Genomic DNA, 25696 nt, shown 5'->3' with positions numbered 1-25696 from the left:
ACAAACTGCATTATCCCAAATAATTAAGACTGGATTATCCAAGCATTGATGCTGCCTACATCCACTTGTCATGTGTTGAACCATGTTCGTCCCTCTAAACAAACTTCGATAGTAATGAGCCATTGGATATTTTATTTTATTGGTTTAATTCACACTTTCACTGGCTTAGATTATATATATATATATTAATTTTGNCTTAGATTATATATATATATATTTTGTGTACAATACATGTTGTTATTCAATTTTAATATTCAACATACAATAAAATCTCTATAAATGAATACCTTTGGGATCATAAAAATTTATTAATTAATTGAGATATATTTAATTGATAAATTAATAATTTATTAATTTATAGATTAATTAATAAAAAATTAATTTATCAAGGTATTCTTTATTTATTTTTTCAAAATATTGAACTTAATATATGTATTGTATATTGTGATTATACAAATATTACCTAATTACCGAATTACAAATTATCATTATTTTATATATTTGTTTAACTAAAATAAGTTCATGAATATAACTAGTCTTGTTAAATAGAAGTTATAAATCTATCTATTTTTACAACAAACTAAAATTACATTCAATATATACTTAATTAATATATTTTATGAACATTAAGTCAAGTAAAAACATCTATAAAAAAAAACATACAATATCATAAATAGTAAAACTATACACAATGACTTTTTAAGATGTAAATAAATCAACGTAAAGCATTATATGAGTACAATATAGAAAATCCAAATTGTTCCCAAAAGCAATTGTAACAATGGGCGTCAAAAAACTTTAACTTACAAGTGAGCCAAGCAACAATATCAAATACGATCAAGATGTATTGAAAGTAACAATTACATTGCATAATTTTCTCTTCCAATACAAGAACTCTATACTAGAGTTTCTTAATGCACTAAGAAAAGTTAAAGATGAGGTCTAATGAAACACATTCTATAAAGGCCTCTAAATTGAATAATGTATATATATAATTTTGATGTATAAGGATATTATTAATTTATATATTAAGCGAGATCTATATGTTTTTTTTAAATGTATTATCTTATAAATTTAATGAATTATTAATTTACCACGTTAGTCCCAAGTCGAGACTAGCAAAAAATATTATTTAATCAAAATTATTAATTTATCGAGGATTAATTTATTGAGGTTTTACTATACTTAAAAGTTGATAATTATGCACATTTATAAGGGTAGAGTTAGTCAATTTTTATTGGACGGCCAAAGGTAAAAAAATAAGATTTAAAAATTTTAAAAACCAATAAGTTGAAAGTAACCAATAATCAAAAGATTGATAATAGAAAATAATTTTATATAACATGTAAATAAAAAAAAGAAAAACTTACAATAATCTTTTATGAAAGTTGTGTTCGATTTCTTGAATTCAAATTAATTAATTATTAATTATATACTAAAAAATATTTATTTCTTTAAGATTGAGTCTTAGACATTTTGATTCACATTACTCTTATTCATGAGTTAAAACATTGAGGCTTGGTTACTCAAATGTAGGAGAATCGTTTAAACGATTTACATTTTTTCTTCTAAAGAACTTGTCAATTGTTTTCAGTTTACTTATTCTTCAATCAAATGTGAAAAAAAAAATTAATATAGTCAACCTTCAATATTCTTATTTTATTTCTATTTAAACTCATATTACTAATATAAAACTATAATGCATAAAATACAATTAGTTAAATACGATATACAGGATTAATAATTTTCTCCTATATAATTAGGATTGTTGAAAGACTATAAATTCAACATAATTTCCTTTCAACTAAATATAAAACGTAAAGTATATAAAAAAGATATATTCAAGATAATTTTCTCTTGCATAATCAAGATTAATAAAAAATAATATATTGATAAAATTTTAAGCAACAATACAACACTATAACTTAAATTTGAGAACTACATAATAATTTATTAATTTTTCATAATTAAATAGTAAAAAATAAAATTTACATAATAAAAAAAAAGATATGACAAGTAGAAGATAAAACTCATATATGACATAAAAAAACCAAAATGATTGATGATTCGTAGAAATTTAAAAAAGAAAATTTATAAACACTTAAAAGATATGAGCAAATAGAATAAATTAATAATATAAATTTAAAAAAAAGAAAACAAAAAAATTTAAAATTGAGTGAGACATGTGAGTTATTTTTTTTATTATTTATTTGTATTAATTATTAAATAAAAAATTATTTTGAGTACACCCATTAAAAATTATATTAAAAATTTTATATAATATAAAAAGATTTTAAAAATTTTAGACCATGGCCCCAAAGCTAAAGGAGGCTCCGCTCCTACACGTTTAGCATCATGTTTAGATAATTTGCTAATTTAATAATAAATAAGGGAAAAGGGTTCACACCTAAATATCTGTATTCCTTTCCCGTTGAATCGGATTCATAAAATCTCTTTCCTCTAATAAAAGAAAAATGAGAGAGAGAGAGAGAAATGGTTCAAATCTTCCAATATCCAAGTGCTCCAAAGAAATGATCTAGTGGATCAGTTGAACCAACCAAGTTGGCACCAATTTGCCAATACACATAAAGTCTGTCTCGTTAAACGAGTCCAAGTTGATGGCCTAAAAAATGTACTCAAAGTTGCTCTCTGAGTCACTTGGCCCATTTGCTTTCCCCTAGTTTTGGGCGTTCAACTCTTTACAACTTCATAATTAAGCACTAAGGCTTGCGAATTTGGATTATGTTATATCTAAATCAATAAGAAACGCGCACATGTAAAACAAAGTATACGGTTTTTGGTTGATATTTCGGATAATGATTTCTCAAAGATTCATGCATCCTTGCTTTAAATAAAGGGCTAAGAAAAATTATGTCAACCTTTGCTTTATGTTATATTTCCGAGCAACTCCCCACTGGCAAATACCAAACAGATAAGATAGTTGGCAATAAATTTCCTGCCAAACCATTTCTACAACAAATCAAGTGGGCAATTATCTTATTTATACTAGTGTAAGATAATAGCAGGCAATCAACTTTCTCGAGTCTTTATCAATAACTTTTTCTGTAACCAACTAGCCATGCATCAGCTATCCCTTGCTAATGGGCTATAAAGATGCCAAAAGATAATTATCAGATAGAGATGGTTAGGCATTGTACATTTCTAATCATCTTAAATTCACTTGATACGCATCAATCTAAGCTATAAATACCTTGGGAGTACAACAAAAATGTCAACAACTTGGCTTGGCACTTACATTTCACTAGAATTTTTATAATCTCCATGTCGTACGCTATGCCTTCATCTTTCCAACTTCCACATCATTCTAGCAAAATTCCCCTTTGGCCTTCCCCGAATCTCAAACATGGGAAGCCTATTTTCTGTTCAACCAACACAACATCATTCCCAACGAAAACCTCCAAGGAGAAAACATTTGAAGAAACATGTAACAAAACCAAGACAACGAGTCCACCTTCGTTACCACAATCAATATTCTCCCATGTCTCAACCATGTCCAAAAACCTCTTCCTTAACACCTTAAACATCATTGATCCACCCCTTCACCCTTCAATCGATCCAAATCTTGTCTTTACTGGAAACTTTGCGCCGGTAAGCGAGCTTGATCCCACGGATTGTCAAGTTATCGAAGGCGAGCTTCCACTCTCTCTAAATGGAGTTTACATCCGAAATGGCCCAAATCCACAACTTCAACCTCGTCGTGCTCTCCATTTATTTGATGGGGATGGCATGCTTCACTCTTTACGATTGTCCAATGGCAATGCAACTTACTGTAGCCGCTATGTCAAGACTTACAAATATATGCTGGAGCAAGATGCTGGCTTTCCAATTATTCCTAATTTTTTCTCTGGTTTCTATGGTCTCGTGGATGTTATCCGATTCCTTATGGATATAGGAAAGGTCCTCACAGGGCATATAGATCTCATGAAAGGGTTTGGAGTGGCTAATACTAGCATTGCCTTCTTTTCAAATAAACTCCTTGCTTTGACTGATTCTGATTTACCTTACCTTATTAATGTGACTCAAACGGGTGATATTGAGACCTTAGGGCGTTGGGAATTCACCAAAAAGCTGCTTGCAAACATGAGTGCACATCCCAAAGTTGACATAGAAACTAAGGAAACATTTGCTTTTACAACAAGCCTTACTTTCCCTCACCTTTCCTTCTTTCGTTTTGATTCAAATGGTGTAAAACAAAAAGAAGTACCCATTTCTTCTGTGCGTAAACCAACTTTCCTTCATGACCTTGCTATAACCAAGACGTTTGCAATTTTTTGTGAGACGCAATTAGGACTTGCACCAGCAAAAGTCGTAATGGGACGGGGAGCTCTAGTAGATTACAAACGAGACAAAGTTACAAGAATTGGGATTATTCCAAGGTATTCAACGGATGACTCAGATATGGAATGGTTCCAAGTCCCAAACTTCAATGCAATTCATATCTTTAACGCATGGGAAAGTGGAGAAGACGAAATAGTTCTCGTGGCATCTAACGTTATATCTATAGAAAACATCTATGATAGAACTTGCGACATCAAATTGGAGAAAGTGAAAATCAACATGAGAACCGGCCAAGTCTCACGAAATATTCTTTCCCCAAGAAATTTAGAATTTGGATCCATAAATCCTTGTTATGTAGGAAAGAAAAGCCGGTTTGCTTATATGGGAGTCTTCGAAGAAATCCCGAAAATGTTAGGTGTGGTGAAGATTGACTTGGAAACAGGGTGTGAAGTAGGCAAAAGATTTTATGGGCATGGTTGCTTTGGAGGGGAGCCATTATTTGTGACAAAAGATAGAGAAAATAATTTTGACTCTGATGACGAAGAAGATGAAGGATATGTAATGAGTTATGTGCACAATGAGGAGACTGGCGAGTCAAAGTTCTTGGTAATGGACGCCAAATCACCAGAACTCAACATTGTGGCAGCGGTTAAGCTGCCTAGGCGGGTGCCGTATGGCTTTCATGGGCTGTTTTTGAGCAAGCAGGACCTCTTGCATTTTTAGCTTAGGAATTAGGATAAATATATGACCCGTGCAATGCATGGGTTAGTGTTATCAATTTTAATATGTGTACACATATAAATTAGCGCTTTTACGTATTTATATATGTCTTCAAAATTTATGATATAAATGAAGGGTTTTGAGCATGCTCAGAGAAGAAATTACATTCATATAACACAGTGGAATATAAACATATAAAATCGGAATCACCCATGGGTCACTTATATTGTCTTATTGATTGGTTAAAAGCAAATATAAGCAAAATATGTTCAGCCATATACCAAGAGAAGTGATTTCCAAAAATCACATGTCAAAATCCCTTGATTGTACACTAAAGCCCAATTGACGCGAACCAAAGCTGTCCACATGTCTAGCCTTCAATGGTGATCCACACAAATGTCAATTGAAAACCTATACTAAATTGAGATTATGTGGTGTCGTGATGCTATGCTAGTAGCCAATATTTTCTGAAAAATCTCACATTTCAAAGATTATTTGCTTTTAGCTTAAAAAGAAGACAAGAAAAACTTTTCTTAGGAAAACGGCACCTATGGCTTAGGGTTTTCTCCTTCTATTTTTCTATTGTCTTTTCTCACCTCTTTCTTACCAAGTGCGACACACATATAAAAGTATTTATAATTGGGTTAAAATGCTAATCTAACTTTTGGTTTATTGCATTTTAATCATTCCACTTAATTAAACAATTTAATTAATTCCATAGTGAAAATTGCTACTTTCCAATTAAATACCAGTCTTATTTTAATTTCACATTGTCATCTTATTATGTGTGACCCATTAGGTCCTTAACATGTTCGTAATAAATATAAATCAATTCAATTAAGAATTTATATTCATATTTATAGATCATTAGCAGTAGTTAGCAATACATCATGACCACTCAAGTATCAAAAGAGTCAATATAGTTCGACAAACCTTTCAGTATACAGTATCTCAGTGTAATTCGATCATTTCATCAAAATATTCCAGATAGATAAAAAGTGTGACTCGATGTCTATTTTCTAACTTATCCATACTAGTCATGCAACTTTCATATTGACATATCAAGATTGCCTTGGCCAAGGACTTTCAATTAATAGAAGCCAAGAGCTAATGAGATATGTTTTTTTCAAATCACTTGGGGTGATGAATCCTCTCTAGACTACTCATTCATCTTAGCATACTTCATCATACCTGAAAGCATCCTGTTTAGTCATCTGGTCACCTCCAAACCCATAGGGATGAAATTAAAATATAACAATTAACATACAAGATAACCTGATATCACAAGTCTAAGGATTACTTACACTACTAACACATGAGAGTATTTCTATAGACACTTGAGTGAAATAACAAATGAAACTCTCATAGCGGGTAATGTTTAGTGAACTTGTTCCTTAACAAGCACCTACATATTATCTCTAGGTATTTTACATACTTCAACCTATGAGATCAGTTACTTACTTCCAAAGTAAAAAGGCTTAGCATATACCAATCTTTGAACGTTGTCAATACCCTTATTCTTGGCAATACAATGACCAAGAATATATTTAGGAACAAGGCTTTGATGATAAGAATCTCATAATTATAACCTTTATAATTTTTTTGCAAGGCCATTATGTTCTAGGGACTTTATTTACATAAATCTCTCATGACTCCTTATAAATAAACTTATAGATAAAGAAATACCTCACACATTATATAAAATATCCATAATATTTTTAACATAAAATATGACTAATTAATGTAATGTTTTACAAGCACCTTACACTAACAATAAATATATCTAACTCCCATGTCATAAGAAAATTTGTTAAAGTTAGAAAGAGTCTAATGATAAACAATTAGAAGAAAACGGATAGAGATTAAAAGTGATAGTGTGGCTTTTGGATTTTGGAGAGAAAACCCCTTTATTTTCAATCATTTTCATTCGAAAAATTTGTGGTAAAAAAATGCCATGACCTTAATTAAGTTATCCCATTGCCACCTAAAACTTAATGGTTGGTGCCCTAATTAACTAGAAATTGACCCACATATATCAACTTGTTAATATGGTTTGTGTCACAACATGTTAGTACAATAATCCAACCATTCAACCTGTAGAGGAAACATCACAATTTATTTTTATGGGATAAGTCATCCATAAGTAAGAAATCCGTTATGTATTGGTAGTTAGTTGCAAGTACAAGGACTTCCAAGGTCTCGTAGTGTTTGATCTACAACTTAAAAAATAAAATTTTACTTAATAAGTGGATATGGGAATATGAAAATGAACATAACAGCCTCTGGAGGACTATTATTGTGGAGAAAACAGTGAGAATGCTGCTAGTTTGCTCTCTACTCTCGAAAACAACATAATGTTTTCCACTCTTTGGAGAAATGACTATCATTATAGAGAAAACAGTGAGAATCCTACTAGTTTGCCCTCTACTTTGAAAAACAACATAATGTGTTCCACTCTTTGGAGAAATATCATTAACCCCCTTTTCCCAACAAATAGAATTTTTTTTGTATGTGTTCTCAAGATTCAACTATGTTGTTGCTAATGGAATATCTCTTTCTGGAACGATGAGTGGATCAAAGGTATGACACATAGATATGTGCTCTTTAAAATTTTTACCCTTGTAGTTAATAAAATCGGAATCTTATATAGAATTATTCTAGAGGAAAGTGTGAAGAATAACTCTCTTTTATAAGGGCATTTTAAAAATAACCATCAAAATAAATTTAATTATTTTTAGTCATATTTAGCCATGACTTGACAAAAATACCCTTGAAACTATTTCAAATAAATTAAAACATTCATCACAATTTTTCTCCATTTGTGCTTCTGATTTCTCTCTCTCACTATCCAACTCTCTCTAATTTTATCAATTTTTCTCTTCAACATTCGTCTACTATGCTCCCGATTTCTCTCTTCTGCACTTTCAGATTTCTCTTTCCTGTGCTTTCAAGATAACAAGCGATGGTTTTGATGTACTTGGGATGAGTGGCTATTTGGGACATTTAATTTTTATGTATTTTGGATAAAACTAAAATGGTAGAAATGATCATAAATGTTTGAAATAGTTTTTAATAGAATCAATTTGGGACCTAGATAGCAATAAACTCAAGAATTTGAAATTTACAAACCTAGGTTTCCAAAGAAAACTTTTTTGATTTTTAGTCAAAATAGGTGTTTTAGATAAGAAATTTGTGTTTTAATTTATAAAAACATGTTAGAAACATTTTAATCGGTACCAAATTGTCAAAAAAAATGAAGAGAGTTAAGAGGATTTGAAGTTTTAGTTCGTAAATAACAATAACATTTTAGGCGTTAAATTATAACAAAATGTATTTAAATATGACGTGTAACAATAATATTTTTTCAACATGGTGTGTAACAACAACATTTTTTCAACATGACGTGTAACATGTATTTGTACATAACGTGTAACAATAATATTTTTTTTCTCAACATGACTTGTAACAATCTTTTCTAATCATAGCGTGTAACATATTTTTATACATAGCATGTAACATGTTTTTTTATATGGTGTGTAATAACCAAATCATTATGTGTAATATATTTTTGTACACAGCGTGTAACAATTTAACCATAGCATATAACATCATGACGTGTAATTTCATTAAGGTTAATTTTGTCCAATTTAATTAAAAATAGTTAAAATTATAAAAAAAATATTTTTTAAAAACATATTATCTTGGGTTATTTTTAAAAATACTATCATTATTCTAACATACATATGCCTTTTAGAGTGTGACACGTGAGTTTGTCCTTTTTGAATCCTTAAAGGTTATTTTCGGGTTTTCAATATGACTGATGGATGCATTTTTTGTCTTCATTCTCATTAGTTGCTTGGGTTTGTTTCTCCTCTCTCCACTTCTGGTCTACATGTTTTCTCAACAATGGCGTCCTTCTCGATCTGTCCACTTGCTGAACAATCTCTCATCGGCAAGCGATATTTTTGGATTTTTCGTCTGGCCGATAGGGTAATTTTGAGCTTTTAAGTTTTTTTCCTTTTTGTTCTCTATGTCATCAGCTGCCTAGATTTGTTTCTCCTCTATTTGTTTTGGGTCTGCATGTTTTCTTAATAGTAGTGTCCTTCTCGATCAATCCGTCGACTGAACATTCTCTCACCGGGGAGCGTCTACGGTCTCTTCCCTTTTAGAGTGAAGTCTTTAGGGACCCAACATTGCCACTTATGGTGGATATTGGATGTGGTAACCCCTTTTTTTAAATATACCTGTGAACTGTTGCTATTCATTAATAATTCTTTCAAATTAAGAGAGATGATTGATACATAAATGTGAACTTGTTAGCTATTGCATAGTATTTAGAAATCTACCATTTCAATCATGGAAAACTAGTAATTTATTATCCAAGTAGTGATAAGAACTTTTTGAGCTATGTAGAGTTTGGGAGTGAAGGTGGTTGTTCCTTATTAGCTTCTTACTGAGTTTTAAATCCTTTAATCTGAACCGATCACCGTTATGCTTGGATTCTTGTATGATAAATGGGCTTTTGCATTTTCTCTTTTCATATTTGGACTCAGATGTTGATGGACAACATTGAAAAGTCTTGAGGAAGTTATAATTTGTTAATGGTTTTCATTATCCAATAATGTGTTACATTATGATATTGAGCAGGTAGGTTAATGTCAAGGTAGGGTACTTTAGAGGTGTTGCAGAGGTAGGTTTATCATGGTGGCAGGAGGATTGTACCGTAATTGAAATATTGAAAAGGTAAAAGAAATCTTTTTGGTATCATTATGTAACTATAACTACTCCAAGAAAAATTTTAATGAAGTCTCTATTGGAAATTGTTTGGGTTTTTTATCCCTTGTCTGTCAATATATATGCATTTTTTCCCTAATATGCACATTAAGTGCTCTTTAGTAACATGTCTTTTACTTGGCTTATATATAAGAGTTTCTTATTGTTCGTCGTATTAAAGTCAAACCTATGCATTCTTCTGCTCAATGATGATTGATAAAAAAAAATTAAAAAAAAAACCTATGCATTCTTCATTTCTTTATTTGTTATTTATTCCGCTGCAAATATTCTATTTTTATTTTGTTCATGATCTATGATTTAAGTTAAAATGAAAGGACCTTTGTTTAATTGAGTCTAATGAAGGTTTCCTCTGCCCTTTATTGTCTGGTTGTGAGAAACTGCATTAGAATAACATGAAGTTACCAATCTTTTTGGGTTTTATGATCTTTCATTGTTCAAGGAATAGAGAACAAAAGCTCTGCTAAATGTTAGTCCATTAGTAATTTGGTTTGTCTCTCGCTTTCTTGTAATGATTCAGAATGTACACTACAGGCAAAAGAACCAATGTGTTCTCAAGTATTTCCTATTGAAAGGGCCAATGATATAAATGTTTCCTTGTGGAGATTAATTCAGCTAATGTGGTTTATATCAATAATTTTTCTAATGCTATGTTTATCTGCGATGGAAATTAACCAAAGTATGAAAAATCTAGACTTTGAACTTAAAATATTTGTTAATGTTTTAGATGAGAGAAATTTTGCTAAATAGAAAACACTGTCTTAGTCAAGATCTGTTTATTGTTTTAAAAACTAAACTGATTGGAGGATAAGAAATGACTTAATATTCTTTTAGTCACTAATTGTATTATTTTTCTAAATACTAACATTAATTATATTTCTTTTCTTTCCAATACTTACTGTGCTATTTCAAATATTTTTTGATAAGGAAATACTTTTACCTGTGTTGCCCATATCAAAGACTTTGATTGTACAGAAGGGTGGTATTACATAGGCTACAAGACATTGCAACAGATAGGAGACAGTTTCTGGTGTCCAAATTCAAAGCATGGAAAGCAGACACTGCATTTATGGTATAAATAATTATAATAAAATACAATAATGATTAAAAAATCTTTAAAATATTGTTTTCTGCATTTAATCAAATGTTTAGTTTTCTTTGTTTCATTAGTTACAAATTAATTATCACTGTAGAAGACAACACTAGCAATACGACATTTGTGGTTTTTGTTAATGACGGTGAAAAAGTGGTCAATTCATCAATCACCAAACTAGCTTTGCTAAACCAGTCAAACAAATACGTTCTTCCTCAACTTATCTCAAAGTTAATTGATCAACAAAAGCTTTTCACTGTCGCCTTGGTTACCAAATCATTGAAGATCGGAGAATTATTGTTCAGAGTTCTAAATTGTCATGTGCTGTAGCGTACAAACACTTCTCTCAGATATATATATTTTTGTTATGATGATTCACTTTTAGCTACCAAAGTGTTGATTAGGGCCCACCTATTCTTTACAAAAAATTTTGATCATTATGATAATTTTTATGTGTTTACTGACAAAGATAATTTGTACATATATCAGGTAGTAATCAAAAACATTATTCCATCATGCAATGCTGACATTCCCATTTCTTACCATCAATATAGCATCAAGTTTTTTAAAAAATTTTGTAAACCCGCTGCATAGCGCGGGAAATCATCTAGTGATCGATGATTACAACATTTTGAAAATAATATCTGGCATTGGAAAATTTAACCTAAAGGATGATTGTTTAACTGGGAGGTTAATCAATGGGACCAACTGCTTCATGTTTTGAAGCACTTATTCGTCGGAGCAGACTTACAAGATAAAATATTTTAAAAGGATCTTTAAGCGATAACTATTCTGCGAAATCCTTTTGCAAGTTAGTCCCTGGTAGTAATTGTGTTAGAGCTGGCTTTTGAAAGATGGTATGGGCGGGTCTTGCCCACAACAGACTTAGAGTTTTCTGTTGGCAAGTGTTACAAGGTAACGCTGCCATCAAAGAAGAACTAGTAAAAGGAGGCTTGTTAAGTAAGAGTTCGGCTACTTGTTTATAGTGTAATAAGGAGTATGAAATAGCTCGTCATCTGTTTTTTACCAATAGTGAAGCTTGGAAGATTGGTCAATGTAGTGTAACGCTTGGGGACTTGTTTGGGCGACTCAGCGTGAGACCATTCCTTTTTTCTTGGCGTTGAATGTTGCTATTACAATTGTTGACGGTGAAAAGGTATGGCTTATGGCTTTCTTCATTATTATTTGGTATGTTCTGCTCTTTAGAAATGAGATGATATTCAAAGAAAAGTCCTGGGATTTTATTCATTGTTCGATATCACTTTGAGAACTTTTTAGTGGGTTAAAGCTAGATTGCCAGATGAGAGCAAGTCGATCACAGGCTTGTTTAGATCTGCTAAAATTGCCTTAGTACCGAAGAAGATTTGAGTGGTTTGGAGAAGTATTCCGTGTAGATGCCTCAAGTTTAACGTGGACGGACAGCAAGGGGGTGATACAGAAATAGGTGGTGTGCTGCGAGACAAGGTAGGTTCCATTAAGATTCTATCTTCAAGAAGTCTGTTGGTATTGGTGATTCGATCCTTACTGAATTACTTGCTATTAGGGAAATTTTTGTTGTTTTTATCGCCTCTAAGTGGGCAAATTCCCATTGTCTAATGATGAAAAGTGATTCCCCCATTGCGATCAAATGGGGTTTAAGTCCCCACTATTTACCATAGAGATTGAGGAAATTATTCTACATATAGAGAGCCTAAAAGTTTAGGAAGATGACATAGTATCCACACCCCTCGAGCCACAAATAGTTTTGCAAAAGTCGGGGATTCATCGAGCATAGAAATTGTTGCTTGTAATCAGCTAGGCTATATCTAGCTCTACGAGAGACACTGAGAGAACACGAGATTCGCTGCTAGGACAAAAAGGGCCTCTGGTTAGACAGGGCGCTATTGGTCTCTATTAATGGTCAATTTGCGATTCGGTCTCCTCTTTCCAAGTATTCAGTGTGCAAGAACCGCTAGAGAGTTTGAATTGTGGGTGGGCTGCTTATTGGAGATTTTTTTTTCTTACCAAGTAATCGGATGAGTCTTTTATAGCACGTTTGGTTCGTAAAATAAATAGGAATTGAATAGAATAGTTAAAAATAATTTAAAATATTAATTTTATAAGTTTAAGTTTATAATTTTTAAAAATAAATAAGGATATTTTAGTCTAAAATGTTTGATTTTATTCTCATGGGTGTGGAATAGCAAATACCATGGGAGAAGGTGGTATTAGCTATTCCAAGCTTTTGTCAAATTTTGAAGAATAGCCATTCCTTTTGGAATGGCTATTGCTTTCTCAAAAGCAAACCAAAGAATGGGATAAAATTGTGTAAGAAATAGAGGGGGAATGGCTAAACATGACCTTGGTGTTTGCTGCCCTTAAGAAATTGTTGATCTTTTTGTACATAACAGTACAACTAATATAATCCATTTTGCCTTTCAAACAAAAAATAATATATAACAAAAGAACACCAAAACAAGCGAAAAGGTTCTTTCGCATGGTAGAATAAATTGAGGTCTATCAGGTTGTTTTATTTTATAGCAACCTGCATTGGAGTAAAATAATTCATCGTTAATATATCTTGATGCAAGAAGATGGAATTATATTGAGTTCAAAATGCTTTATACCTTATTCCTGGTTTTGTATTTTTTTTGGTTTGTGGTTCTTCATGGCCAGTTGTGGCTAGCTTTAAAAGTGTTGAATCTGGAAACAGCTCTCTAGCAACTTGATTGTCAATCGAGGATGATGGAAGTTGCTCTTGAGAGTCATCAAATATGATCTGAAGCGGAAGCAGTGTGGCTTGAGACGGAATAATATCACATGAGGGGAGACAATGTTGGGTCTTGAATTTGATCGCAATCAAACAGTTTAAAATTAATGACTTCGATTTTGACCGCCTTTTATGTTGTTTGGTTAAGGCTTTAACAAGTCCAAGCCATGTTATTTTGTGAATAGTCTTTACTGCTACCAGTTTTGCAATTGTTACCCCCACTAACTTTTCCACTGGTTTGCCAAATGCTATAAACTCCATGGCACTAATATCATCTTGAACAATGATTTATATGCAATATCTAAAATATCATTAAAAGCAGTTGTTATTATACATAAATTATTTTTATGTGATAGAACAACAAGAAATATCTAAACAACTCCTGCAAAGCTTACCTTGATTGGTAAACATTTTCCCTCGAGGCCACCTTTTATCTTCAAGAAACCTTCTACTTCTTGATATTGCTTCCCTGGGGTCAAAAATGTGTGAACTTGTTAACTCATTGTTACCACTTTGAAAGAACAGCACTATTGGCTCATTTTCAATGCCTAATGTATTATTGCATGGTGGAGTTGACCAAGGTTGATATCTATTCATACAAAGGAAGAAAAATTAAGTTCTAAGACATTGAAATAGTTATTAAGTACGTAAAATTTGAGAGGACTTTGGAGATCGATCATACTGTTGCTTGAGTCGTACTGGTGGAGATGGCATAGGCTAAATCAAACAACTAAGACTAAATGTCTAGTATGTCCCAAGGATATCTTCTATTTCGCGTTTCATTCTACTTGTTAAAGAAACAACTGCAATAAACATGCAAATTTTTTTGTTCTTTGATCTAAACTAAGGCAACGGTAGAAACAACTGCAACAAACATTCAATTTAGTCCTATACGATTTTTATGAAGATTAAAAGGATATATTTTATTATATTTTATACATATAGTTTTAAAACCTTTTTATTAATTGATATTCTATGATTTTTAATGCCAAAATATTAAAAAAATCTGGAAAATAAATTTAAAAATATATAAAAAAGAGTATTTGATCTTCCACAAAAAAAAAAGACATAATTTTAGGTTATCCAAAAAAAATAGGCAAAGAAAATATGATGTAAGGAGTATATTTTAATTATAATATATTTTTAATCAAATATGATTTTATTTTATTTTTAACTTTTAGCAATTTTTTAAAAAATAAATAAAGTCATTGAATGACTAAGCATTAGGCAAGTAGGATAATAAAGTTGTTATCAAGTTGAATTACCTTGGCCCGATTCATCAAGCTTCTTACTATGATACATCTGAATCACAAAATGTATATTAGTTAAAATGGAAAAATAAATATCATGCTTTCAGGTACTGGCTAGCTGAATTTTTTCAATGAAATGATGCTTATTTGGCTGAGAAAGAAAAATGAAAATGAAATAAAGAAAGTCAGAAAGGGACAGAGTTCAGGCAAAGTATCCAAATGCTTATCAACAATGTTTGTTTTGTTCTATATATATTATCTGCAAGTGACTTTTTACATGGGCAATGCTAAGTCCTCTAACGCTCATCATAAGATGAACTAATTTGGGAGTTACTCCTTTTGTCATCCAAACGAAAACAACTCTTTCTAATTACAAACTTATTGTAAATATGAAGATAGCTAATCCTAAAACCAACTAATAATTAACTGAGTTGTTATTCGTATTGCATCATGTTGAAAGATTGAGATACATTCTAAGTAAATGAAGCTTATGTTCTTGGCCACCAAGCCTTTCGATAGCATGCACAAAAGATGGATGGAGATCAGGTGTCCACCAGAGCCTTGGCATTTTTGACTGTACGCATTGCCTTACTCTACACGTCCTTTGAATATGCATAAGCCCTATTATACCATTATAATCAAAATCTATTGCAGTTTAGAAATATAATCAAAGAACAGGAGATAGAGTTTGAATATTCATGAGCCCCGTTATACTATTATCATCAAAATTGATTAAAAAAGGTCGGTATTTGCTATTTATTTTTTAGTTTTATTATAGATAAAACTCCTCAAGAACCCAAACAAAAATTAAAAGTTCAAGAGACAAAGTGCACCATTAATAAAAAAAAAATGGGAAGACAAAGTGTTTGACTAAAGGGAAGCAAGTACATCAGAAAATACCTACTCCCCTCAATTAAGCCAATGGACTCCCACATGAACCCATCAAAATAGGGACTTAAAAAAAGCAAAGTAATATATGTTTCTCAAATGCTGCAGACCTTTCTAGTCCTAACAATAACCAAAAAAAATTAAAGAAACTCATTTAACCTTGAAGTTTCTTTGCACTTTTCACAGTAGAGAGAAGGATGAGATACGATGGCTCCAGTGTAGGAGAATTATTTGGACGATTTGCATATTTTTTTAAAAAAAATTTGTTAATTGTTTTCAACCTACTCATACTTTAATCAAACTTAAAAAAAATTAATGCATTTAACATCAAATATTCTTATTTCTATTTAAACTTATAATACTAAATATAAAACTATAATGCATAAAATATAAATAGTTAAATAAAATATACAAGATTAACAATTTCCTCTTATATAATTAGTGTTGTTTAAAGATTATATATTCAAGATAATTTTCCTTCAACTAAATATAAAACATAAAGCATATAAAAAAATATACTTAAGATAATTTCCTACATAATTAGGATTAATTAAAAAATGATACATTGATAAAATTTTAAGCAATAGTGCAACACTACAATTTATATTTAAAAATTACATAATAATTTTTTAATTTTTTAATATTAAAATCATAAAAAATAAAATTTGCATAGCAAAAAAAGGACGAAATGATAAGTAGAAGATGGAACTCATATACAACATAACAAAAAAAAATATGGTTGATGGTTCGTATAAATCTAGAGAAGCAAATCTATAAAAACTTAGAACATATGAGCAAATAGTATAAAAAATATAAATTAAAAAATAAATTAATTAAAATTAAATGAGACATGTGGGATATTTTTTATTTTTATTAATTATTAAATAAAAAATTATTAAAAGAGTCATTAATAGAATAAATTAAAAATTTTAAAAATTTATATAATGTTATGAATAAATGAATGAGTCCATTGAATCTCCCAACCTTCTAAGTTCCATTTATAATCAATGTATATATTTATGATGATTCATCAATATCTTCATTAATACTATGTAATCTTATAAATAGGGCTTTGTACTTGATGAAAAATTACATCAATAATAATCAGAAATAATGAGAAATGAACCAGAAGTTCTTTTCTCATGAAAAATAAACCATAAGTTTTTTTTTTCTCAATTATTTTCTTAGTATAGCTTTCTTTATATTTTATATTGAGTTATCAACACAAGTCTCTAAACGTAATGAGAAGGTGTTTTTTTTTTTCAAATACATTTTAGTTTTTTTTATATGGTCCAATCAGCCTGAAGCCAACTACAGATTTAGAATATATCTCTGTCCCTCTGAAGTGGTGATAGACCTTTGAGAACCCCAATCTAAGGGTCCAATTTTTTTGTATGCAGTATTATGGCAAATTTTGAAAAGTCCAAGTTCCACATCCTGGAAGTGAGTGGAAACAATTATCTATCCTTGTGCCTTGATGTAGAGATGCATCTTCAAGGGCAAGGTCTTGCTAAGACAATTATTATAGACAGAAACACAAATGACAAAGATAAAGCGAATGCTTTGATGTTTATTCGTCGTCATTTGCATGAGAGCTTGAAGACTCAATTTTAATCCATCCGAGATACTGAGATACTGTGGACGAGATTGAGAGAGAGATACGATCATACCAAGACTGTTATTCTCCCTCAAGCATAGTATGATTGGCAACATCTCAGGCTGCAAGACTTCAAATCAGTTTCTAATTACAACTCAGCCTTATTTGATATAGTTTCATAGCTGAAGTTATGTGTGTTAAGCTCACTGAATAAGAGCTATTAGAGAAAACTTTATCTACTTTTCATGCTTCAAATATTGTACTATAGTATCAATACTGACAGCATCAATTTACAACATACTCAGAGTTGATTCTGTCCTCCTAACTGCCGAGCAGACTAATGAACTGCTGCTCAAAAATCATGATCTTAGACCTGTTGGTTCAAAAGCATTGCCTGAAGCAAATGCTAGCTCTTCCGACAAGTTTTAAATTTTAATTTTCATCTATCTATCTTTCTTTACAAGTGTACCACCAAAATATCGAAATTGCACTTCAATGTGGTATCACCATAATATTTAAATATTTACTTACCCACATTAGCTCGATTTAATAAAATCACGCAGGTACAATTACCGTCGTTTTTCTCCAAAATCCTTCCTTACATCTTCTCTCCCACTTGAATTGATCATATAATTTATCTTCCTGACTAATTCCAACATCCAGTCAAATATTAATATTTTAATATTATTTTATTAAATAAAATATTATTTTATTCTAAAATTTTTCACTTGTCTCCTTTGGTCCCGAAACATCTTAGTATTTCCCAATTTACTTCCAAATCATCTTTTAACTTACTAATTCATCTCAGACAAAGATATTATTATTTAATTATTATTTTCGCACGCGTGAAATATTTTACTCTTGAGCATTCCTTTCACCCTTTCTTGCTCTTTAGCACGTAAACTCGTATCAACTAATCCTTCGTCCTACCGGGATGGTTAAGTTAGCTACTATACGGGAGTACGGGGTGTTATAAGCCAAAAGCTAAATATTCAAATGAGATATTTTTTATTAAAATTAAGAAAAAAGTTATTAAAATTTTATTTTTTTTAGCTTTTTGAAATGCAAAATTTCTAATTAAACTTTTATATTCAAGTTCTTTTAATATTTCTTTTCAATTGATAATATTGTCAAACCATTAATCTTTCTTGAAACATTATTGATCTTAAATAATGTCTATTATTTCTATTATTCTTTTAATGGTTTTCTCTCTCATGTACTCGAAAATATTAACAACACTAAAGGAATGACTTGAGTGTTGTTCCAAGAACCATTTTTCTTTCTCTTTCTTCTGGTTCATCGTCTTTCTCTCAACTCTCTTACTGCCTAACATTGAAACTATAATTTTTAAGCCTTTTCAACGTGATATCAGAGCTTCCCAATCGATCTTAAAGGACTTTGCTTAGAAAACCAAAAAAATTAGTTCGGTTCAATTGTTCGATTCGGTTTGCATTTGCACACCCCTAGTCATGACGTAAAAGCTTTTAAGCTGCAAGTAAAGAATAAGTTTGAAATGACAAATCTTGGTAAGATGAGCTACTTTCTTGGTTTGGAATACATTCAAACTTAATAAGAGAATATGTCATTTTTTTAATTATCTTGACTTTTATCATAACAGGTAAGTTCGTAAAACTCAACCGTTCGACGTGAAAAAAGAGTTGCCACTAATCTTTTTTGTTTAGGTGTGATTGGGTGCCTAAGTGAATCTATATCTTTTAATGAGGTCCTAAGTTTGACTTAGGTTCATTTAAAAGAATAAGTTTCGATCTACAAAAAAAACTAAGTTCGGAAGTATAGTTACATGTGAGAAAGGTGTTAGCACCATCACAACACCCACTGCGTGGTTCCTATTTAATTATGTGTTATATTTTTAGCCTTAATAAATAATCTTTAAATTTGATATCCAATCATATTTTCTTTAATTATTTTATTTTTGGTTTTAAAACAAATAAAAGTCCTTTGATATAGAAATGTCCTTTGAATACTCTAATACTTGTGGCAGAATTTGAGAAGAATTTCTCACATAGAAATTTCTCGAAGTTATTACATATAATCTTCTCAAAATTTCATCACAAGATAACTTTTACTTATTTATGTTTTTTATTTATAAGTTTTTTTATTTCACTTTTATTATTTTTATTATTTTTGTTATTGTTATTATCCTGCAAATCCTTGTATTGAAAACTTTCTATAATTTTTCAATATTTTTTACAAAATTTTAGAAGATTTTCTCACCTAGAAGTTCTCTCAAAATTAGTACTCATAACTTTCTTAAGATTTCATCATCAGAGAATTTTTATTTATTTATTTAATTATGATATTATATTTTGATCTACAAGATTTTAAATATTTATTATTCTTTACATTTCATATTTTCATGAAACTTTAATATTTATTTTTTATCATTTAAAAATTTTGTTATTTATTTGTTATTATTTTCCATATTTATAATAATTATTTATAAATAAATCTCTTTTGCAAAAATAAATTACAAGATTACGTCCCATTACTTATGGCGAAATCTTATAATTATTCTTTGTCACGACTCGGAACTCCCACCGGGCCCGTGACAACCACCGCGACATCTTGATAGGCACTCATTATCCCGAATACCAATCGGAACCCCGCAAGGTTTAGCATCAGTTTTCGTATCTCCCCGATGAGCGACAGTTATTAAATCTCGCATTTCAAGAAATCATAAGTCGTTTCCAACTCAAAATAATAAAATATTATTTTCTAGCTCACATAGGCATATTCATCCCTTTTTTTTTTTGAAAATTTTGAAATCCGTAAAAATGTAATATGTAAGTGGAAACACCTATTTCATGATTTTAAATTAAATTTTGAAGTCTAAAACATTTGTTTAAAGTAAAATTATAGCTATTTGAATATACTAAAAATATTAAATAAAATATTCTATTTTCTTAAAACACAATATTTTCAAAGTCTTCCTACAATAATTTTTGTAACATAAGAGTAAAATAAATTTATTCATATAGTAATAAAGATAATTAAAGTATGAAATTTCGTTTACAGTGACACGTGAGCCCCCAATTGACCAAGAAGGTGTAAGGCTACGAACCCTTACTTTCTAGGATGCACTCCGAGATTAATTCTCGTCTTAATCAACTATCAACAAACTGTCCTGAGCTTGAAAAATGGATAGGAAGAGGGGTGAGATTATGATTACATAATCCTAGTGAGTAAACAATTACCATCAAAAGCATCTAAAGCCGAGTAGATGGAGACAATATAAAAACGTTATATCTCAATAATGTTCATAACATAAAATTCGGTTCAATCTATACCAAACAATTTCTTTTCATCAAAATTTCCCGGCTTATAAATTTCTTAAACTTGGCCCCTGCCAAAATCATTCTCGCAGATACCTTCGTCAAGATATCTCACTGAGACCGCCAAGATTGTTAAATGTCTCATACCCATAAACATGTTTTTGCATCTGACACAAGCCGTTCCTTGGCGTTGACTGAGTCTCACTCTCACGTGGTGGTCCGAACGTGAGGTGCACTCAAATCATACCTCAAGAGATACTTCATCCAACATCTCCCCCGGAGGTAGTTATATAATTGGGTTACCGTACCCCTCTCATAGACAGTCCACGAAAACTCCCACCACTGCAGTGACCGTTTAATATACCACCAGACCCATAAAAATTTCAGTAGCATAATATGACGAATAAAATGTAATCCAGTCTACCGAGATCAATCCAAAACTGTTCATATATTTCATGCCAACCTAAAAAATTTAGCCATCATGCTACCATAGTGTCATAAGCCACAATTTCAATAACATATAAAATCATAAATTTCAACACAGTCTCCATATACTCAATTTTCCCAAAACAATAGTTGATTTCAAAATCAGTATAAATTTTATTTTTATTAAAAAAATATTTTAATGAAAAACATAATATTTTATAATTTAAACTCACCATTCAATAAAAGCATCAAACAAGTATAATTACTCTAGATATTTAAGACGATAAATTGTCCACTCACAGTTCTAGGAGTCGATATACTCCTAACCCCTATCTTCTAGCACAATCTCTGTACTTTTACCAGTGTAATTTGCTCACCACCTATCCACAATGTACAATACATAATTCACCACATTAATGCTTGACCATTATAAAATCAATTCAGGCTCGGTGTATATGCATGATATGACATGCAACTTATCCGACTACCGCTTAAATGCGGTGCTGACTTAATTCGGCCTATTACCCGATTAAATTACTAACACGTCCAATTTAATCCCAAATTAATTTTTTTCAGTTTCTATACCTCAATTGCACCCAAATTGACTTAATGTTCCTCAATGTGGTGCAAATTATCAATCTCGGTAGCAAATTACGAAAATACCCCTAATGGGTAAAAATTCGTATTTTTGCTTCGAAAATTCTCATTATTTTTCTAGGCTCATAATTCATCATTATTCATCATAATTCCTCAAATAAACATCAAGATCAGCAGCCAATATTTCCCTAGAAAATTCAGCCAATAATAATAATGGAGGAAAATGAATTCTTTTCTTATTGTTTTGTTTCTAAATATGCTAAACTAACTTAAAACACTAATATAACTTAAAATCAAATTAATCTAACTTCATTCTCTCTCCATACCCATTTGGGCAGCCATGAATTCACCATGAAAATATGAAATCTAACCATGAAAAATAAGGAGAAAAGCATGAAAAAGGTAGATCACAAGTCAAAATCAAGAAATTTTACCTTTTGTCACTTGTTTCCTTGAATTTTCACTAATTTTCCCTTGAATTTCTCCACCTAGGTTTTTGTTTTTCTTTTTCCCTTTGTTTTCTTGCTATGGCCAGCCATAATGAAGAGAAAATGGTGGTGTGGGCTGATTTTTATAGTTAAATAATATAATAATCTAAACTTGCCACATGTCACTACATTATTGGTCTATTTTTTAAAATCTTATCTTTTAAGCTTTAAATCTCCACCACACATTATTCAAGGGTCAAAAATGATGATGGGTGAAGACCTTGTGCTGAAAAAATGTTCTGGGGGTGCAAAATTACAGTTTTACCCCCGATGTGGTAAAATTACCATTTCGCCCCTGTACTCCAAATTATATCGAAATTAAAATTTTTTTACTTCTAAACCTCAAATCATACTCCAATAAGTCAAATGAGGCCAAAAAAATCTTTTCTAAAAATTTCCATTTTGTCCCCAAGTGGCAAATGACCATTTTGCCCCTAGATAGTGAAAATTTCGGTTTGACTCTAAATTGATCCTCGAACTCCGAATCACCATTTTAAGTCATCCCTAGACCATGAAACTCTTAATTTCACCTTAAAATTTCTATTTGAACTAGTTTGAAACTTAATCGACTTAATGATACCATTATGAGCAATATCGTCTTTTAACGATTTTCTCAAACTTCCTAAATATGTAACCATTCTATTAAACATGTAAATGACGTCGTAATTATTTTATATTATAGGGTTTGACATTCTTACTTTGAAAAATTTAAGAAAATTATTACTTGTAATCTTCCTTGAAAATTTCATTTAAAAGATTTTATTTATAAATAATTATGAATTTTTATTAATTTACATTTTATTTTGTTATGATTGTACCTTATTCTATTCTATTTTAACTATTTATTTACGATTTTTTTTATTTTTACATAATTATGACTTAATTCTATACTTAAGATTCCTTAATTAATTATATTATTATAAAAGTATAAGACCCACCAAAAATTAAATCCTAAAGCAAGGACTTTAATAGCTTTAACGCGTAGCCGCGCAATCTGAAAACTAGTGGTAAAAAAAACGACAACGGAATGTCAAACGAAAAAGTAGATTGTTGATAATAAATTATTCCGAAAATTTTCTTCAAAAGGGTAGATAAAGCCACGGTTATAAATACCTTATCCATAGCTTCAATTGCAACTTGCTCTAAAAAAAAAAAATTACTAGCGGAAAGAGTTCTAATCTCTCTCAATGAGTTACATTGCTCCTATTTCAACTAAGCTTCCCTTTGCTCCTACCAAATTCTACCCCCACCCCTCCCAAAAACTCAAAGATAGGGAGCTTAGAATACTTTCTTCAATTGATGTCCAAACAAAAACCTTAATCACCAACAAATTGCAAGCAACAAACAACAGAACCAAGAAAAACACATTACCATTATCAACATCCTCGTCTTTGATTTCCACTCTTTTCGCAAGGTCCCAAAAGCTTCTCCATAATGCTATTAACGTCATTGAACCACCCTTTCACTCTTCAGTTGATTCAGGCCAGGTTTTTAGTGAGAACTTTGCTCCAATAGTGGAGGAGTTAGAACCCACCGATTGTCAAGTAATCCAGGGTGAACTTCCGCTCACTCTGAATGGTGCTTACATACGAAATGGTCCGGATCTCCAAAATCAACCACACCATTTTCTCGATTTTTTTTTTGGGGATGGGATGCTTCACTGTTTACAATTATCCAATGGCCGTGCAAGGTATTGTAGCCGATTTGTCAAGACCTACAAGCATAGGCTCGAACGAGATGCTGGTTACCCCATCGTTCCAAGCGGATCATCTCTTTACAGAATCGTTGATATTGTGCGGTTTCTTAAGGCTATAGTAACAGGCTATTTCGATTTCATGAAAGGATTTGGAGTGGCCAATACTAGCCTTGCCTTCTTTGCAAACAAGCTTGTCGCTTTGTGTGAGTATGATTTACCGTATGTTATCAATATGACAGAAAATGGTGATATCGAGACGTTAGGGCGTTGGGAAGTCAATGGGAATCCCAAGTTACTCGCAAGCATGACTGCACATCCAAAAGTTGATTCCGGGACAAAGGAGACATTTGCTTTCAGGTGGAGTTTAATTTTTCCTCATCTCACGTTTTTCCGTTTCGATAAAAATGGTGTTAAGCAAAAAGAAATACCAATCTTTTCCATCAAGCAACCAAGCTTTTTCCACGACTTCGCTATAACCAAGAGGTTTGCAATTTTTCATGAGACTCAATTAGTATTTGCGCCAATGAAAGTGATGATGGGAAGAGGCACGCTCCTGGATTACAAACCAAACAAAACCCCAAGAATCGGAGTCATACGAAGATATGCTCTCAATGATTCAGAGATGAAGTGGTTCGAAATTCCAGGTTTCAATACAATCCATATCCTAAATGCTTACGAAAATGGAGATGACGAAATAGTCCTTGTGGCATCCAATATAGTTTCTTTGGAGAATATTTTTGACGATGCTGTCAACATCGAATTGGAGAAGGTAACAATCAACATGAAGACTAAAAAAATTTCCAGGAATATTCTTTCCCCAAGAAATCTTGAATGCGGATCCATAAATCCTCGCTATGTTGGAAAGAAGAATCGTTTCGCCTATCTAGGAGTGAATAACCAAGCAGGCATGAAAATGTCTGGCGTAGTAAAGATTGACATGAAAGTGGGGTGTGAAGTTGGGAGACGATTTTATGAACCAGGATGCTTCGGAGGGGAGCCATTATTCGTACCAAGAGATTCGGAAGATATCTTGTCTGATGAAGATGATGGATATTTAATGACTTACGTTCACAATGAGCAGACTAACGAGTCAAAATTCTTGGTGATGGACGCTAAATCGCCAGAACTCGACATTGTGGCAATGGTTAGGTTGCCTAGGAGGGTTCCATATGGCTTGCATGGTCTATTTTTGAGAAAGGATCAGATTCCTTCCTAATTATAATCCCCCAAGGAATACACGGTAATCCGTATATGATGACAAATGAACTTAATTTCCATGTATTTAAGGTGTTTGTTTTTTCTTTTTAGTTCTTCCAAATTGTTATAGGTTGTCGCAAGTGTGAAGTGTAGGTGACAAAATGAATAATTTTAAATGAATCATATGTGGGTTGTTTTGAGGGATAAGCCAAAATGGATGTTGTTTATATTTAAAGGCTGCAAAATAAGCACAAACCTGAAAACTTGTCCCAAAAACTTTGAATTGTTAAATCTAAATTGATTACAAAGTAAGAGATATGAACTTAAAATTATTTAAATTTGAAATGCTCTGAATTCGAAATTTATTTGATTCTTAATTGCAATAACCCAAACTTAATATTAAAAATGTAAAATTTATTGATTACATTAATTCACATAGAGGTGAGAGTTAGCTGAATCAAAAACTCCAACTTGATATATGCCTAGTTCTTTAGAAGATATCGGATAGTCTCTAAATTTTAAAACAAACTAGAAGCTTCTTTATCTCTATAAAACTCTAACCTAGAACTGGTCTTCCTCCTTGGTTGGTTGCAATAATAGTGGATGAACTAT

The 25696-nt window shown here is 31.3% G+C and overlaps 2 protein-coding genes and 1 long non-coding RNA gene across 3 annotated transcripts; all 3 read left to right on the top strand.

Moving 5' to 3' along the window:
* LOC18590176 (probable carotenoid cleavage dioxygenase 4, chloroplastic) lies at window positions 3251–5147 on the top strand. Its single transcript, XM_007015561.2, has one exon. The coding sequence runs from the start codon at window positions 3283–3285 to the stop codon at window positions 5020–5022; it is 1740 nt and encodes a 579-aa protein (XP_007015623.2). The 5' UTR covers window positions 3251–3282; the 3' UTR covers window positions 5023–5147.
* On the top strand, window positions 8858–9938 carry LOC18590175. Its single transcript, XR_001929459.1, has 2 exons — window positions 8858–9009; window positions 9667–9938. It is a non-coding gene; the product is annotated as an uncharacterized LOC18590175 (long non-coding RNA).
* LOC18590174 (zeaxanthin 7,8(7',8')-cleavage dioxygenase, chromoplastic) lies at window positions 23348–25284 on the top strand. The gene has a single exon (XM_018127430.1). It carries the CDS (start codon window positions 23379–23381, stop codon window positions 25101–25103), a length of 1725 nt encoding a protein of 574 aa, XP_017982919.1. The 5' UTR covers window positions 23348–23378; the 3' UTR covers window positions 25104–25284.

Source organism: Theobroma cacao, chromosome 9, assembly GCF_000208745.1.
Source record: "Theobroma cacao cultivar B97-61/B2 chromosome 9, Criollo_cocoa_genome_V2, whole genome shotgun sequence".
Taxonomy (NCBI): Eukaryota; Viridiplantae; Streptophyta; class Magnoliopsida; order Malvales; family Malvaceae; genus Theobroma; species Theobroma cacao.
The sequence above is the reverse complement of the archived record's forward strand: the minus strand, read 5'-3'. Positions and strand labels throughout refer to the sequence as shown.

Bases quoted from the DNA above. Each gene is read 5' to 3' on its own strand.
- LOC18590176 (XM_007015561.2), top strand. From the start codon at position 3,283: ATGTCGTACGCTATGCCTTCATCTTTCCAACTTCCACATCATTCTAGC.
- LOC18590174 (XM_018127430.1), top strand. From the start codon at position 23,379: ATGAGTTACATTGCTCCTATTTCAACTAAGCTTCCCTTTGCTCCTACC.